General features: G+C 38.2%; 1 protein-coding gene across 15 annotated transcripts in view; it reads left to right on the top strand.

Annotated features, from left to right (window-relative positions):
• ATE1 (arginyltransferase 1) overlaps positions 1-19,191 on the top strand; it is a 161,524-nt gene that overhangs the window by 10,077 nt on the left and 132,256 nt on the right. For 7 of the 15 annotated variants that reach the window (XR_015724703.1, XR_015724702.1, XR_015724704.1 and 4 more), the window contains exons 5-7: positions 1,696-1,950; positions 8,256-8,488; positions 10,281-10,409. Coding sequence is in view for 12 of the 15 variants with exons in the window: in XM_087862636.1 (XP_087718762.1) it covers positions 1,696-1,950; positions 8,256-8,488; positions 10,281-10,409 (617 nt within the window). In the remaining 3 variants the exon portion in view is untranslated. Of the gene's footprint in view, positions 1-1,695; positions 1,951-8,255; positions 8,489-10,280; positions 10,410-11,347; positions 11,477-19,191 lie in introns of all 15 variants that reach the window. The other 8 variants (XM_045803311.2, XM_087862634.1, XM_045803309.2 and 5 more) reach the window with 3 other exon arrangements.

Consider the following 19,191-nt stretch of genomic DNA (forward strand, 5'->3'; position numbering starts at 1 on the left):
AGTGGGTCCTTACTGTAATCAGGTAGTACTGTTCCTCTGATGGTGGGGATTGCTGTTAGTGTTGCTGTTACTGTTACCACTGGCCCGAAAGTCAAGGATGGGGAATGTCTGTCAGGGAAAGTCCAGCTTTGGAAGAAGATGGAGGACGGTTTTAAAGCTACTGTGATGTCTTGGAGTTTATTGGAACTTTAGTTTTCACAGTACTTTGACGACTCTTATCTTACTTGATTCTAATGGTACCTTGTGAGGTAAATGGAAAGTGGTATTCCTTCCGAGAAACACATGCTTAAGTGCACCTTACACAGTATTGCACAGTCACTTTGAATGATGAGTAAAGCTCAGGTTTTCTGTGTTTGAGGAAGCCCTTACTTCAGTAAATCATATTGCCTGAAATTTTCTTATTTATGTGATAAATTTTGAATTGTGAGTCAATTTCCTACAAGATAATTAGAAACATTTAATGAACTTTGGTTACAGATGCTTTGCTTTTTCAGTTTTTTCAGTCTTTTCCTTTTAAAAAGTTTTCTTTCGTATAGGCAGTGCCTAATACATGAGCAGAATAATTGGGAATGCCATCTATCCTGAGAGTTCTTTCTCACTTCTGCCATAGAAAATACCTAATCCTGGGAGCCTCTCATCCCAGTTTTCACTTGTTAATATATTCCCCAAGTATGTTTTCAATGCCCACAATGTGCCAGTCCCTGTTTTAAGCACTGGTGATACAGTGGCCAGCAAGACAGGTAAGTCCTTCGCCCTCATGCACTGTCCTTAACAGACCAAGATTCAGGACAACCTGGAGCAGACTTGGCAGAGCTATGGGCAACAGAGAGGCTGGAAGTCTCATGGGTCTAGAGGCCTCTAGAGCTTCAGGGGCAATTGGGCATGGGAAACATCACAGTTTTGGTGCAGCTCTGATTAGTACTATCTGTACGTAATCCTAAAGACTCAATTAATTTTGTTAGTCAAAAATTTTTTTCAGTGGCTGGAAATCATGTTCTGAGTTTTAAAAATTAACATCACTTAAGCTTTAGGATATCTTCCATTTATAAATTGATGATTACCTGTCTTTACACATGGCTTTTACATTTGGTTCTTTATTTGACTTGTTTTAGGCTTCTAAATTATTTATGTCTGCAACTTAATTCATAGGAGTGATGTAGAGTGGAAGGGTAAACAGCTATCACAGAAAGACACCAAAATGCAATGACTAAACAATGAAAGAAGGCTGTTTCTTTCCTCATATAACAGTTCATCATGGGTGTTCTACGTTAGCCTGCAACTCTGTTCCCCACCCACCTCATCTATTCTGGGGCTCGCTTCAGCGTGTGATTTCCAAGGTCACTCTGGTTTTCACTAATCCAGCCAGTGGGGAGCGTAAAGGGTGGAAGTTCAGGGTTACAAAATTCCTTAAAAACAAGCAAGGCCAAATTGGTTGGCCTCATATCAATTTGGTTATGTTCCTTTGGTGGGAACTTGGTCACAATTTGCAGAGGGACTGGGGGTGCATACCCTTGCTTGGGTGCCACAGTCTTAACTACAGTTCTGTTACTTTAGAAGCCAGGAGAATAGATTTGATGCCCACACAGTAGTCTCTTCCTCATGGGAAAAAAGGGGCATTGTTTTTTTTTTTCCTGTGTATATCTTAAGTGTGTCAGATGGCCTCGCTGATGGACTTTGGCTTCTTCTGATTTGTAGATGAGCCCATGGAGCCCACCATGGAGGACACTGTTGCGGGTGACTTTGCATTAATAAATAAATTGGATATACAGTGTGATCTTAAAACACTTAGTGATGACCTCAAAGAGAGCTTTGAGAGTGAAGAGAAGAAGAAAGGAAAAAGCCCAAAGAAAGAAGAACCTAAGGAATTAATTCAGTCGCAACATATAGAGGAGAAGTTGGGCTCTGGTGAGCCATCTCATCCACTTAAAGTACACACGGCTCCGAAGCCAGGTAGGGCAAGTTTGCTACATGGCCATTAAAAAATCCTAGTAAGTGATTTCCTTTGTGCTTGAGACTTTGTAGCTCCTGGGCTCTCCCATCAGCTAAAAACAGGAACTATGTGAAATCTGCAAAATAGATCCGTATTTTGTACAATTTATTATTACCTGGATTTAGATGGACAAATCATATCTTTGAAAACTGCAGTGTTTAAAAAGCCTGAAATAATAGTTTTATTATCCCCAAATACAGATATTTTAAGAGTTCCATTTCTTCTTACCTTAGGACCCTGGAGGTTTGAGAATCAAATTTTTATCTGTGAAAAGATGTGCTGCTAATAAACATTTTTATTTTTGGTGTGAAGTGAGACAAAGTAAATTTTAGGTATTATGTTCAAAGTACAAACATTGAAGTTCTTTCGTTTATCATTAGATTTCTTTAATCATAATGAATTTTAGTTTAAAAATTTCTAAATTTTGATATTTAACTTCACCTTTAATAACGTCAAAATTTTTTTTTCTATATTTTCACTTGTAAAAGAATTAGGTTTTAAAAATATATTCAACTTTGGGGCACCTGGGTGGCTCAGTTGGTTAAGTGTCTGACTCTTGATTTCAGCTCAGCTCATTATCTCCTAGTCGTGGGATCAAGCCCCATGTCAGGCTCTGGGCTCAGTGCAGAGTCTGCTGGAGATTCTTTCTATCCCTCTGTCCCTCCCCCTGCTCGTGCGCTCACTCTTTCTCTCTCTCTCTGTGTCTCAAATAAAGAAATCTTTAAAATAAAAATCTATCCAACATTAAATGGGTTTATTATATATATGTGTGTGCATGCATGTGTTTGTATGACTTTTTAAAAAAATTATTTCATAAAATGTCAGTTTGGATGGTTATGCTTCAGTTCCTGAGTTTGAGTTTGTTCTTACATTTATTTATATGAAATGATCCAAAGGAGACATTTTTATTACTATTTTAGTTTTTCTTATCTAAGTCATGTTAACATACAGAAAACTGCGTTTGCATTTTTCTTAAGTAGTTTTTCTTACATAAGGCTTTCAGAGCATTCAAAGGGATGCCGACTGAGAATTCGTCCTAATTAGTAAGAGTAGTGCAATAAAATGTTCTGAATGACTTAGATGATTTCTTTCACCTCTTACTCTCTCGGGTGATAGGGTCAGGTCTTTTATTATTTTTATTGTTTATTATAAAGATTACTTATAGCTTACTAAATTTTAAAAACCTTCATTTTGGAAACATAGACTGAGAATTATAATGAACTTCCACATACCCTGCTCTCGTGTGACACTGTTACTGACTCATGCTGGGTGCTCTTGTTTCATCTGTACCCATCATCCAGTCGCCCCCTCCATTACTATATTGAAGCAAATTCCAGACATTATGTCATCCGATACGTCAGAATGCATCTCCAAAAGGTAAGAACTTTTGGGGCGCCTATGTAACTCAGTCGGTTAAGAGCCCCACTCACGATTTCGGCTCAGGTCATGATCTCCTGGGTTGTGAGATCTCGCCCCGACTCAGGCTCCACGTGCAGTGGGGAGTCTGCTTGAGATTCTCTTCCTCTGCCCCTCTCCCCACTCATGTCTGTGAGCACTCTCTCTCGCTCTCTAAAATAAATACATCTTTAAAAAAAAGTAGAAAAACTTTCAAATACATATTCACGCTTCCACCAGTACCTCTAAGTAAGATTCCTTAATGTTACTAAATAATCCATGTTTAAGTTTCCAAGTTTTAAGTATTTGTTTGCGTCGGGATCCAAACAGCCGCATATTGCAGTTGGTTGACACAGTTAGAAAATCTTTGTAGGTCTGTAGGTTCCTTCCATCATTCCCACTTTTTTATTTGCACTTTGCTTATTGAAGAAACTAGGTTGGTTGTTCTGGGTTATTTGGTTACATCTGCAGTGAGGTTTAACGTATTCCCTTACCTGCCTATAAACTGATGGTTGGATCTAGAGATTCCAGATTAAATCAGACCAGATTCAAGATTAAATTGTATTTTGTTTTTTGGTGTTTCTGGTTTGTTTTGCTTTTTGGGGAGAGAGAGAAGTCTTACTCAGATTTGAGTTCAAATTATTTATTCGAGGGTAAGTAAGGTTACTTCATGGGTGGTGGTATGTTCTTTCAGGAGACATGTAATATCTGGATCCCTCTCTTTGTTAATGCTAATAGCCATGGATCAATGCTCAGTGCCTAAACCCATTGATCCATTAGATATTCTAAGTTTCATTCATCTTTCATTTACTAGCTGGATACTTCCATAAACAGAACCTTTATCTCATCTGTTTTCCATAGAACTCGTAGCAAAGGCAAGAGGAATTCTTGATTGTTGCATTTTATTTTCCATCCTACGAAATAACTCTTCTAACAGTGACTAGTAATTTCCTCTTCTTTCCTTTTCGTTTCTTTTCTTTCTCGGCATTATTGTGAACTTACGGATCTAAACACATTGGCTATGTTTTAATTCTTTACTCATGTGGGGATTTCTCTAAGTTGGCTTCTAGGTTTTTTCAGGATAAAATGGTAGTAGTCTTGGCAGCTTCCTGTGACATGATGCTCCTGCGTCATCTTGAACAGCCATTTCTCCAAGGAGTCCTGTTTTCTTTTAGTGGAAAATGATATTTGGAGATCATCAACTAGACTAGATATGACCATTATTGCTACTGGCTTGGTCATTGTTTTCTAGGCTTTTCAGTGAACAGATGCAAGGGGTCATGGCGTCATATTGGTGCTTCCAGTTCAAATTCAGGGCTATCATACTTTTACATGTTTGTTTGACATTTGGATCTTCTTTCTTCCACACTGAGAAACCTGCTTCTCAAGGACACAGAGAATGGTAGAATTAGGATTAGGATATTGCAGTTACCCACTTGCTTTACTCTATAGTACACAACAGTTTTAGAATAACAATACTAACATTATCTTCAGCAGTGTGATTACTGAAACAGTAAAAAAAAATTTGCAGTTATTTCCCCCTTATGATATTTCTCACTAAATGTGATATTTCTCGCTAAAAATGTGAGACAATTTTAAAATGTAAGAGTCTTCGGATTTTTTCTGGAAGCATGCATTTCCTTTTTATTTTAAAACTGTTAAAAGTATATTTCCTGAGGGGCACCTGGGTGGCACAGCAGTTAAGCGTCTGCCTTAGGCTCAGGGCGTGATCCCAGCGTTATGGGATCGAGCCCCACATCAGGCTCCTCCGCTATGAGCCTGCTTCTTCCTCTCCCACTCCCCCTGCTTGTGTTCCCTCTCTCGCTGGCTGTCTCTATCTTTGTCAAATAAATAAATAAAAAATATTTTTTAAAAAAGTATATTTCCTGAAACTTAATTAGAAATTATGCAGGGGGCGCCTGGGTGGCACAGCGGTTGAGCGTCTGCCTTCAGCTCAGGGCGTGATCCCGGCGTGATGGGATCGAGCCCCACATCAGGCTCCTCTGCTATGAGCCTGCTTCTTCCTCTCCCACTCCCCCTGCTTGTGTTCCCTCTCTCGCTGGCTGTCTCTATCTCTGTCAAATAAATAAAATCTTAAAAAAAAAAAAAAAGAAATTATGCAGGTCTATTGAACTCTATTCAAAACTCTTGGGACTAATCGAGGATCCTTGAGTGGTCTGAACTTCTGTGGGTACAGGGTTGGTATGGTATACTGATTTTATAATGATCTGTTCCCATTCTGTTGAAGGATCTTATTGATCTGGGGAGATCTCTCTCCCCTGAATAAGTTGCAATCCTAATTTGCTGTCTATTGCAGTTGCTAATGTGATAGTACGTATGTGTAGAATAAAGCAACCACAATAAGGATTACTTCGTCCAATGAATTAATTAGTGTAAAGCTGACATAGGTGCTCTTTCATTAAAATGCTGAAAACTTGTTTCTCAGTTCACTCTAGTTTTTTCATTTGTTCCTAGTTTTAAAACTTTGGTAGGGAATGTAGTTTTAAGTAACTTAGAAAGTGCAGGAATTTTTTTTTTTTTTTGCCTTATTATCACTTATGGAGTACCTGTATAGGTAAAACATTGTAGGAATTGGTGGTGCATATAATAGCTAATAAGAATAGATAACCCTAATTGAATAGTAGGTATTGTTTTGTTTTGTTTTTTAAAGATTTTATTTATTTGAGAGAGAGAGGGAGAAAGAGAGCATGCACGAGAGGGGAGGAGGGGCAGAGGGAGAAGCAGAGCCCCGCTGAATGGGGAGCCCGACGTAGGGCTCAATCCCAGGACTCAGGGATCATTCCCGAGCCAAAGGCAGATGCTTAACCGACTGAACCATATCCAACAGTAGGTATTGTTTTATGAGCTACATACGTGTTAACTCATTTAATCTTCACAGAACTCCATAGGTAGGACTGGTTATTATCTTTTTTATATAGACAGGGAAACTTGCCCAAGGTCATCTATCCAGTGACAGAGATGACCTCAGGCAGCCCATGTCAGAGTGTGTGCTCTTAACCAATGCTCTTGTGCCTCTCAGAGCAAATTTGAGGAAGACAGATTCCCAGGCCAAAGAAGATTCATTCTCTAAGGCAACAGAGTAACGGTTAGTTATAGACTCAGTCCTTTGTTGCCTGGTTATTAGACTTATTCAAATCTGTTTTTATACGTAAAGTTTGTTTTTAATTGGAAAACATGTTAGTAAAGTTGTAATATGATTTTACTATCAGTGAACTCACTATTTTCTCATCAGATTTTTTTTTTTTTTTAAAGATTTTATTTATTTATTCGACAGAGAGAGACAGCCAGCGAGAGAGGGAACACAAGCAGGGGGAGTGGGAGAGGAAGAAGCAGGCTCATAGCGGAAGAGCCTGATGTGGGACTCGATCCCGTAACGCCGGGATCACGCCCTGAGCCGAAGGCAGACGATTAACCGCTGTGCCACCCAGGCGCCCCTCTCATCAGATTTTTTTAATAATATTATTTGAGAGAGTGAGCATGCGTGAGCGGGGGGAGGGACAGAGCGAGAGGGAGAATCCCAGGCAGACTCCATGCTGAGCATGAAGCCTGACCTGGGACTCAGTCTCATGACCCTAAGCTCATGACCTGAACCAGAATCAAGAGCCAGACGCTCAACCGGACGAGCCACTCAGACCCCCTGCATCAGATTCATTTCTTTTGACTAGCCCTTGGTCTCTGGCAAGTCCCTTAACACCCGGGTCTTGATTTTCTTTTCTTTAAAATTGAACTTGCTAGTCTTGTAAAACTTCATATTGCTGACTTTTATATGATTTGTAAATACTGTTTTAGGATCTTAAAATAGCATTTTTATTTTGTTAATGACTTTAAAAAATTACAAAGGTATGTTCATTGTTAGAGAATTTGGAGAAAAGAGAACACTGCAAGGAAAAAAAGCAAGAAAAGTCCTTTCTGTACTTCTAAACCCATGTAAAATGACTGTTAAGTTTCTTCCCAGACTTTTTTCTAAATATTTTTCTTGTATCTATTTATACATAAGTGGAATTATTTTTTAACCTTCCGTAATGATAAATCCCTGAAAATTTCTAAGCATTTCTAATGACTGTTTGATATTCTGTTGCTTAGCTGTTTTAAAAGTTGTATAATTATTCTATTATTGGGCATTTATATTATTTTGAAGTTTTCAGTTGTGTCCATTATTTGCCAGTACCTCTTAATGATCTGCTCAACATCAAGTCCTTAAAGACTCTAGATGAAAGGGCACTCACTAAAATTTGTGGTGTATTGTAGTAAAATTTTTATATCTTAAAGGCCTTTCAGTTTGATATTTGCTCTTTTAATTCAAACAAAACTCTCATTAACTGGAGCTGAACAAATGAGACCCCATCCACTTGTTAGATGGACAGATGCAAATACTTTCAAGTAAGGGTATTTTTTCATCCAAAAACCTGCCAGGGTGTTTTCTGGGGTCGGTACTCATTTACACCCAGGTCTTAAGCATGTATTTATGTCAGTGCTTTGAGAGAAATGTCCCTCAGGAATGGGCTGGAAGTATCCATTATCCATGTCCTGTAGTAGAAGATATTTGATTTATGTTTTTTTCAACTTACAAAGGCAGAAAAGTGGATGTATATTAATTTTTTTTAATTTTCACAGTAAGCTGTGTGAAAAGTTTTTGTGACTATTTACTTTCTTTGACAGTTCCTACTTCAAAGATAGAATTTTAAGATCAACGTAGAGCTCTACACCAGAATCTTCGGAAACATCTACCTACAAAGCTAACCTAACTGTTGGAACTCTTAATTCTGTAGAATCCTTGAGACTTTTGGGGGGAAAAAAAACTTTTCTAGAGTCAAATGTGACTGGTCTAATATTTTGTGATTGTTTTTAGGCAAAGGGGCAGATTTGAGTAAGCCTCCATGTCGCAAAGCAAAGGAAATCCGGAAAGAAAGAAAAAGGTTAAAACTCATGCAGCAGAACCCAGCTGGAGAACTTGAGGGTTTCCAGGCTCAAGGTGAACCACCATCTTTGTTCCCACCAAAGGCTAATAAATCCAACCAACCCAAATCACTTGAAGATTTAATTTTTGAATCCTTGCCAGAGAATGCATCACACAAGTTAGAGGTACTTTGGAGGGGTGTTTTGTTTTATTTTGTTGCTGTTGTTGGTACCTTGTTAATTTTCATTTGAGGTTATACTACTCAGTTCATGTTTTGCTGTTTAAATAATGGGAAATTAAAGTAAATTGGGATGGAGTAGCATTTGTATTTACTAAGTTAACTGCTATTTGAGAAAAACTTTTTTTTTTTTAAGATTTAAAATAAGTACTTCAGGCAGTTTGGCTACCAAAGTTGTGAAAATAATGCCAGTTTTGGCATGTTACTATGTGAGGGACTCTAGCTTTTTGTATCCCTTGATGGAAATTTAGTATTAAAGTGACAAAATATACTATTTAAAATTTCATTTTTGGCAATTTTGGTTAGATCGTGAAGGAGAATAGATCACACTAGGCAAATCACTGTTTTATCCATTCTAGTATTCTGATCTTGATTAAGGCAACAAATGGTAGTACAAATACAAGCCAGCAATTAGGAATTAACTAAATAGTACTAATTTGTACTACTTTAATTTTCTCTCAGTAATTCTCTCAAACCTCTGTAGGCATAGTATGATTACTTTGAGTATTCCTATTATTTTTTATTTATATTCCAGATTAAATCTACATTCTTCAGTATTTGGTGTTTATACATTTTTTTCCCTGAAACATTAATGATAATGATTTTATTATATTTTCATATCATTAATAACTGGTCAGCCTTTGAATTTATACCTCAATACCATCTCAGAGCTTTGCTAAGGATCCGATATTGACAATTAACTTCAATGCAATCTAAACCTTAGGATCACATATATTATCAGACTAAGTCTTAACAACTTTGACTATTATAATTCCTTAGCTGCTCTGATTTTGGTTCTTGACTTTCTCCTTCTCAAATTGTAAAGACAATTGAACACACTACTTACAGTATGTAGTAGCAGTTCTACAGCAGGCAGCTTTTACTTTTTTAATGTAATGATACCTTGGATAGGCAGAGATTTTTTTTTTTTTTGTCCACTATTATTACTCTTTCTTCGTGGAAGAATTACTTCTTATGGCACACGTGAAAATTTTCCAGTTGGCCTTTTTATTATATTGCATTCGATTTTCTGTTTTACTATTCTGTTTTGCTAACACATTTTAACTGATCAGTAAATAATGGATGTTAAAATAAGTGGTCACCATTACTGTGCAGTTACTATTGTCAATTCATCCTCATTTTATGTGTGAGGAAACTAAGGCACAGAGAAGTAAATTTATTGCTTTACCAAGATGGTGACATGAAAATTGGAGTAAAAAAAAAATCCAACTTTAGGGTCTTCATTATTGTCATGAAATAGGGATACTTTGTCAGGGTTGTCTTTTACGCTTATTAAAAAAAAATGTGAGTTTTGAGTTAGCAGTGATGCACGAAGGGTGTCTAAAAATATATATTCACATTTTTAGTTTTTCTGGATGATTTACCGAAGGTGAGTTGCATACAACTAGAATTCAAGAGTATTTATTCGTGTTTGTGTCTTGAGTGCCAAAAGTATTCTGCAATTTTGCAATAGAGTCAGTCTTCTATAATTCAGTCATAGATCTTAGTCTTAAGAGTTTAGAAAGGATCCTCTGCCTTTTTAATGAGTCTGTAAATTGGAGAAATACCTTTTTTAAAAAATTTACTATCTTGTTAATTTTTAATGTTAAAGTATTATTGTATGTTTATGCTTTAATATTCGTATGGAAGCTTTTGGTTCTTTTTCGGTGGGAGTAACTTAATGCGTATTCTGTGGAATAAATTAATTAATGAACATTGTTTTTTAACTTCTTCTGAAGGTGAGGGTGGTGAGATCATCTCCACCAAGTTCTCAGTTCAAAGCTACATTTCAGGAGTCTTACCAGGTCTATAAACGTTACCAGATGGTTATTCACAAGGACCCACCTGATAAACCAACTGTGAGCCAGGTCAGCAGGCCAAGTGTAATTTTTCTGTGCAAATGGAACTTTCCCCTCCATTTGATACCATTGTATTATAACTTGATTTATTTGTGGTACATTTTATTCATATTCAATTTGCAGCGTATCTGCAAAACGATAGGAGTGTGGAGTAATGGACATTCTGAAAGTGCAGATTTCACCTAGCACACGCTAAGTGCCAGTCACGTGTAATTGCAATGTGGGAAGTAACGGATAAAATGAATTATCTTTATTTAAAGTCACTATGTCTGGATGTATTTATCTAAAAATTAGTAATAAACAGAGCTCTAAGATAAAATCTTTATGATGAAAAAACAAGGCTTTATATTTTTATGATAGGCATATTTTGCACAACATGGTTAATAGGCTTTATCTCCATTAAAACGTCCTGTGTAGACAGAGTTCATAACAGCTAAATTATACTTTGTTGATGTACTCCCCGTATACAACTGAACGGGACTAGAAAAGTAAGAGAGTAGAATTTTTTTAGGATAATAGAATATTTTAATAGAAGTTCTCATATGCTTGTAGTTTTATAAATCAGATTACCCAAGAAAAATTGGAAGGGGACAAATCTGAAAACACTTAATACTAGTAGAGAGGACAAAAGTAGTGGCCAATACCATGAGCAGCAGTGTTGCCTTTGTGCAGAGAACCACAAGAGGTGGAAAGAGTAAAAAAACAAAAGGAAAATAAATTGTCCTGGCCCTTAGGAGTTAAAAATTTTCATAAGCGTTAGTATAAAGTTAGCGTTTTAGGCTCTGGGCCCGTCAGCACGTTCCAGGGTTTATTCATTTCATGAAAAACTCCAGCGCTGAGCTTTGGAAGTGGATTTGCGGAGATCTTACTCTAGCCTCACCTTCAGAAGCACGTCAGCGGGTAGAGACGTTTCAATAGCATTTGCTTGTATTTTCCTTGCTCTGAAGGTGAGGTTAGTACCTGTCTCCTTTGAGGACCCAGAGTTCAAGTCGTCCTTCAGCCAGTCATTTTCTTTATATGTCAAGTATCAAATGGCCATACACCAGGATCCGCCTGATGAATGTGGGAAGACTGAGGTACCTTTTGTGAAACGTTTTTTCCTATCTTGATGAGGTTGTCTATGAAGAAGCATATAATACAGAACTTTCTTTTGCTATTTTCTTATTAAGTAGAGCTGATGATCCTTTTCAGTGTATGTTACTAAATTTTTGTGAAAACAAGTCCTACATGTGAGCATTTAAGTCCCTAAAAAAGGACAGGTTCATATTCAAGGTTCTCTCCAAGAACCTGGTGTAGTGTGTTTATGCGGTCAGTCATCAGCAAACTTATGTGCCAGACCAGACCATGGGCCACGGCACAGAGGGAAGAGTCTCTGCTTTTGAGGAGTTGATAATCAAATGGGAAAGATGGACTAGTGAACAAACTTCTTTTTTTTTTTTTTTAAAGATTTTTTTTTTTAATTTGACAGAGAGAGAGAGGCAGTGAGAGAGGGTACACAAGCAGGGGGAGTGGGGAGGGAGAAGCAGGCTTCCCGCTGAGCAGGGAGCCTGATGCGGTGCTGGATCCCAGAATGCTGGGATCACGACCTGAGCTGAATGCAGACGCTTAATGACTGAGCCACCCAGGCGCCCCTAGTGAACAAACTTCTTACCAAGAAGCCAGTAGAAAAGAATTAAGTGTGTTGAGATTATATTAGACTATCACTTAACAAGCATTTACTGAGGGCCTATGTTTTCCAGGCTTGAGAGATCTAGATGAATGAGAGGTCGCATAGTTTGTCTCAGGGGATATTTTAGAAGAAAGATGCCAACAGATGCAGAAGAATTAAAGTTTGGATTTGTTTGTTTTAATGACACAGACTGTGTTAGATTAAAAGAGATGATTAGTAAGACAGCAGTTAATGCTGTGTGTTCCCGGAGAGATGGTGGACATTCAGGTCTCCCAGTACCTTCCTGGGTGAAGTGTGGTCTGCAGACCAACAGCATCCACCTGGGATGCAGAATCTGGGGTCCCACTTCTGCCCTGCTGAATCCAAATCCACATTTTGAATTAGGTCTCTGGGCAATTTGAATGCCCATTCCGGTTTGGGAAGTACTTCTCTAAGTTCCCCATTGAGACATGCAGTTGTGGATGATAGTATTTATGAATAATAAGGAGTCTGCCAGGTGCAAAAAGCTCCCTTTGATATTCTCGGTGTGGGGGGTTCTTACTCCTTCTGAACATTACTCCTTCCTTTTACCCTGGTGATTCTGGCTCTGCGCTGCCTGCTTACCAGGTATGAATGGTTGGGCCCCGACACCAGGCTGTGATCTGATGTGTTTACGGGGTAAAATTACTTTCCTGGAACTTGGCCCACTTAGGCTTCAGGCCTCTGTGGAGTTCAGTCCTGCAGACTAGTCCATTGCTAATGGCGTTCACAGCCTGCTTGGGGCAACAGAGGGGCAGGCAATTCCAATGGCATTAGGGTTAGCTGTTGGGTTAGTAAGTAGGGGAAGCCAGCTTAGAGGTTTTCTGAAGGAGGTGACTTCTGAGCCAAGTCTTAAAGGATAAGTAAATGTTTGTCAGGCCAAAGGGGAGAAGGGCGTTCTTGGCAACAGGACTATATGCAAGAAATGTTAAATGCCACCTATGGAATATTCTTGCTGAAGAAATTGAAACTAATTATAAGCTTCTAGATGGAATAACCGGTTCACAAAAAAATACGAGGGATAAAGGATTATTTAAAGTGGTATCTGGGTACTTCTGTAAGACAAATACATAATATACAGTGTTTTTTTCTTAAAAAGGGAAATCTCTAGATTAAAAGTTGCAAACTTTAAAAAGTATATAACTACAGTACCATAATCACGCTCAGCAAGCTTAACAATAAATATGTCATCTAATGCCCAGTACATGTTTGATTTCCTTTAGTTTTCTCAAAAGTTGGTTTATTTGGATCGGGATTCATGTAAGATCTATACATCCCATTTGGTTGATACTCTCTTAAACATCTTTTAATCTAAAATAAATTTCCTTCGTTTTGGGGCGCCTGGGTGGCTCAGTCGTTGAGCGTCTGCTTTCGGCTCAGGGCGTGATCCCGGCGTTCTGGAATCGAGCCCCACATCGGGCTCCTCTGCTGGGAGCCTGCTTCTTCCTCTCCCACTCGCCCTGCTTGTGTTCCCTCTCTCGCTGGCTGTCTTTCTCTCTAATAAATTAAAAAAAAAAAAGTCTTTAAAATAAATTTCCCTCATTTTTAATAGCATTTTTAAAAGAAACCGGGTTGTTTATCTTAGAATTAATCTTGCTTCTATTGATACTCTGAAAATGTAAGCCCATGTACATGCGGTATCTGTGTGCTTGTGTGTGTGTGATCTTTCTCTCTGTATATGCGGTGTGCATGTGTGTATGTGTATCCCTGTGTATGCATGTTTTTACAACATTTCAGTACATATACATATACTTAGACATACACGCACATATCTCCCCCTTTATTATACGAACGTAGTGTGCGTGGAGGTCACACAGAACAATATATAGAGATCTTCATTTTCTAGCCCCCGAGTACTAGCATGGTTTCTTCATTCTGACCTTTACTGGTGGCTATTTGGCGATTTCTAGTCTTTTACCCTTTCATAGTGTTGCAGTGAGTACCCTTGTACATAGAATTGTTTGTATTTTTGTCACTGTGTCTTTGTTATAAGCTTCCAGATTACCGGGTCAGTTCCTCTCCAGAGGTATTCCTCTTCACAGGGGTTGTACCCTTTTGTAGCCAGCAATCTGTGTGCATTGCCTATTCCTCCATGGCCTTAGTCACTGAGATTTTGTAAGAATTGTGAATTTTGGGGGCGCCTGCGGGCTCAGTCGTTAAGCGTCTGCCCTTGGCCCAGGGCCTGATCCCAGGGTGCTGACTTCCTCTCCCACCCCCCCTGCTTGTGTTCCCTCTCTCGGTGGCTGTCTCTGTCAAATAAATAAAATCTTAAAAAAAAAATAATTGTGAATTTTTGCCACATACATGCAAATGAAATTTGTTTGGTTTTAATTTTCATCCCTTTTATTATAAATGAAATTGAGCATGTTTTCTTGTTTAAAATCCATTTGAGTTTTATCTTCTGTGAGCCATGTGGTCATAGTTTTGTTTGTTTTTCTAGGAGTACTTTATCTCTTTCTGTTTCTTGGAAACTGTTTATCTGTTAAGGTCCTAAGCCCTTGGGATAAAAGTTGCAGATATTCCTTTTTAGTTTATCGTTTACTTTTTTACTTTGCTTATGGTGTTTTGCAGTGCCAAAGTTGATTATTATGCCATCAGATAAGGGGCCAGAATTTATAGACCTTAAGGTCTTGGACTTTAACCTTAGTGGTAATAAATAAAGAATGATTGAAGGATTTTAGATAGTGGAGCTAGAGAATTCCATTTAGTTGTTAAGAAATGTGTTAGGATTTGATAGGCAACAGAAACCAAAGTTGAATTGACTTTTTTAAGAAAGGATTTATTTGCGTATGTAACAAAGAAGTTTTGGCTTCATTAGATCTCAGGAAAATACCATAAATAGCTCTTGCTTGTGGTCTCCCAGCTTGCTTTCTTTGTAAGGATCGAATCTGAAGCAGGCACGTGGTGGCAGAGATGAATACTGCCAGTGTAAGATACGTTGTTCTCACAGCGAGTGATCTCAGCAAAAAATAACATGCACTTCTTTTCTTATTTCAGTAAGAAGTCCCGAGAAAGGTACTGATTGGCCCAGTTTGAGGTACATTCTTATCCCTGAACCAGGCTCTGTGACTAGGGGATGGAGAACTCTGGTCATGTCTGGATCACATGCCCCACCCAAGAGCTTAGGTAGAGGAAGGGGCTTATTTGAACCACATGTTTTAAGAAGAGGAGAGGAGTGGTTCCCAAAATAATGTTGGCCAGGTGGCAGGCATGTGCAGGAGGTTTTATTTAAGAGTGGTGAGACTTGAGGCAGAGGCAATGAGGTATGATGGACTTGAAGTCATACTGGTGGAAGAGGATGGTGAGGGTACAGCAGACACTTTGGAGCTAGCGTTGATGAGGATTTGGTGTTTGACCTGAAGGATGTTTGGGAGTTGGAAATGGAGGAGAGGGACGAGTCCAGATTGATTTTTCGTTTCTGACTTGCGTGATTGGGTACACCATGGTGACCTTATCTAAGAATTACAAGAGTAAGAAGAATTTGTGTGCTTTGGGACAGAAAATGCGTTCTGCGTTGGGCAGGTTGAGTTTGAGAAGCTTGTAGGACAACGAACCGTGGGAAGATACTGATCAGAAACCAGCATCTGGAGCTTAGCATCTGAAGAGGCTCTCTAGGGTGGTGGTCTGTATTTAGACCTAAGGTGTGATTGAGACTTCTCCCCCTCACTCGCCTGACCCCTTGGGGCTTGAACTCACAACCCTGAGATCAAGACCTGAGCTGAGACCGAGTTGGATGCTTAACTGACTGAGCCACCCAGGCACCCCAATTGAGGCTTTTTAAAAAAGGCTTTGCATTATTCTGTGTGCTAGGTTATGTTTCTCAATTTTGTTATAGATTATGGGACAACAATGTGTGGTGTAAAGGATACATGTTATAGGGTAGTAATCCATACTGTAAAAGTGGTATATATTTTTTTAAGAAAGATGAACATGGCATTTAATTAAAATTCTAATACAGTATATTTTAATTTGAACCATTCAGATTTGTATTTCCTTCGTGTGCAGTTAGCTGTACATTTTTTATTTACATTCACTGTCATCAGTAGTACTGAACTCTGGGTATGTGATTTGACCTCGTGTTTAAATAGAAATATGTAATGGATTTCTTTATTATAGCCAAGTGGCTTTGCCTTAATGATCTGTTTTATAGGGTCACATGCTTACAGCAAATTTGTACTGGTGAAAACGATTTTGACAGAATTGTACTCTGATATCATAGAAGTGAGTATGGCTTGGTAAATATTGTATTGTGTTTGATAAATCCCTTGACTTTTAGATCATCCATAGCATTTTATTTACTTGACATGTAACTGACTTCGTACAGAGTTTTCAGAGACATAGGAAATGGTATTGTTTTTCTTAATACGTAGATTTCTCTCTCATCCCTCTGAATATAGTTTCTAAGAAATAAATGTAAAATAATATCTTGGAGGTCAAGACTGCACTGGGCTTTTTTTTTTAAATAACAACTTTATGGAGATATAATTCACCCATTTCAATATATGATTCAGTGCTTTTTAGTACGTTCACAGTTAAGCAACCATCATCGCTAACACCAGAACATTTCATCAACCCAAGAGAAACCCCATATCCATCAGTAGTCACTCATTTTTTCCTGAATGTCCCAGCTCTAGGCAATGACTGTTCCATCTTCTGTCTGGATTTACCTAATCTGGATATATCATGCAAATGGATTACACAGTATGTGGTCTCTTGTTGACTGGCTTCTTTCACACAGCACAGTGTTTTCAAGGTTCATCCATGTTTTAGCACATACTGGTATTTCTTTTTATGGATGAATAATATTTCATCATACCCCATTTTGTTTCTCCATCCATCAGTGGACATTTGGGTGGCTTTCGTTTTTTTGGCTTTTGTGAAAAATTCTGTGTACATTCATGTACAAGTGTTATGTAGACCTACTTATTTCTCTTTGGAATATATCTAGGAGTGGATTTGAGTTACCATCTAGTATAATTTCCTTACCGTGTTATAGCTTTGTTCCCATCCACCTTCTTTATGATGATGTTATCATATATATTACTTGTGTGTATGTCATTGTTCCAACAACACAATTATGCTCTTTTATACAATTGGTTTTAAAATCAGTAGGGAAGACAGGAGAGTATACATTTATATAAAGTATGAGAAGTCTCTGATGTCACTCCCTAGGGTTCAGCCTTGAGCATCGCAGTTACCCTGGGATGATGGTGGTCTTCCCGGTGTTCTGTTTTTTCTTACCCTGGTCTGTTTGTTAGGATGTTTGTCTCTTTTGGTATCAGACCCAGCTCTTAGTCTCCACTAATTGCTGGCTGATTGCTCTGTGGTTTTCAGTGGTGTCTGGGGTGTAAATTGCTTTATAGTCTGATTTAATTAAATTTGGGCCCCTTTGCAGGGGCAGTTTTGGAGCCCTTCTTTACAGTTTGTTCTGACCCCAAGTGGGCTCTTCCTACCCATCTCTTCCTTTTTCTCTCTGACGCATCAGCTGGGCCTGTGGGTTAGCTTGTTGCCCTCATGAAACTAGTGGTCTCCTCTTACTTGCTTATCACCAAAATCTCAATTTTTAAGGACGCCCTTAGGCTTGAACTTCCCCATGCACTGTTCCAAACACAGTTCACTTCCCTTGGGAATTGGTGAGCCATTCTGTATTTTTGTGGTCTGCCCCCTTGTGCCTCATTGTGCCACTCCTCTGGGGTTAGGAGTGAACATGGTCATTTCTCTTTGAGTGATACCCTGCTTTATATGCAGGGCGGTGGTCAGGAGCAGTACCTCTGGTCTTCTCTAGGTAAGATTATTAAATTTGGGGCTAATTAATAGGGAATTTCAACCCCGTAAGCTGCCATGTAAGGAGAGGGTCACTGCTGCGGCCGAGGTCCTTCATCTCATGTGTCTTCATCCTAGAAATTCTTATTTCGCTTGGCAAAACCCTTGCTTACAGATAGTAAGCCCACTCTATGTGTAGGGTTGGCTGCCTTGAGAAACTGATCTGAGCATAATACTTTGCTTCCCAGTCTTGAAGTGTGGCATTTTACTTTGAAGGAACCCATTTCACTCATTATAGAGTGCAGAAGTAATTTCCCCTGTACATGACTACAGTTTTCTGCATGATTGCGTGGCTAGTGTTCCTGTGCTCGGATGCAGGAAGAGAAGCCAAAAAGTTCTCCTCTGAAAAGTTTAAGTGTTCTTCTGACTTGCTTTAGGGGCTCTGTGCAGCAGCTCACTCTGGTGTGGATTTGTTAATATAATGGCTGAAACTAATTCACTTGTGTTCAGGAAAATACATTTTTTGCTCTTATTTTATAAAGCATTTAAAGTTAATAAAAGCATAGTAAGTTGGAGACTTCAAGCAATCATGTCATTGCATAAAATCCATTTTAACTCTGTTGGTAACCGTAAAGTAATCCTTTCGGCACCCCAAAAAGTAGATCATTTTTTCAAAGATTTGATGAGAAGATAAATAAATATAGATTGCTTTGATATATAAAATAGCAAGTCAGTTCTTTTTAGTGTAACATCCTTAGAGAAGTAGCACATAATTGTAGATAGTGAGATTGTAAAGGACTTGATGAATTACCCCAGCATGTTTGCTTCTATTCCTGTTTTCAATCATTCAGATAGATACCAGGTTTTTAGAAAATAATATAATATAAATAAGATCAAATGGGTGTAATTTGTGACCTATCTTTTGTATAATACAATATAAAACCAGCGTATATGAATCTTTGTTTTCAAAATACCACTAATTTCATATATAAACATGGGATCTTAGCTGGAATTTTATTGATATTGTATTATAGAAAATACCATTATCTAATAATACTTATTAAGTGCCATTGGTTCCTTAGAATAATTAAAATTTGACCTCAGCGTTTCTAAACTCGTTGAAAAACAGATTGTGCTCATAGCTGCAATGGTCTCTTCACATTTCTGATGCATTGACAAAATTGTTTTTTAAATTTTTTTACGAACTTTCAAACAAAAAGGAAATTGAAAGAATAGTATACTGACCCACCTGTATACTCATCACCTACATTCAACAATAGTTAATTTTCCATGTTTGCCTCATCTTTTCTGTGTGTGAGAGTCATTTTAACTTACATTGTA

This window comes from Ursus americanus, chromosome 6 (genome assembly GCF_024610735.1).
Source record: "Ursus americanus isolate L20-20 chromosome 6, mUrsAme1.1.p, whole genome shotgun sequence".
Classification (NCBI taxonomy): Eukaryota; Metazoa; Chordata; class Mammalia; order Carnivora; family Ursidae; genus Ursus; species Ursus americanus.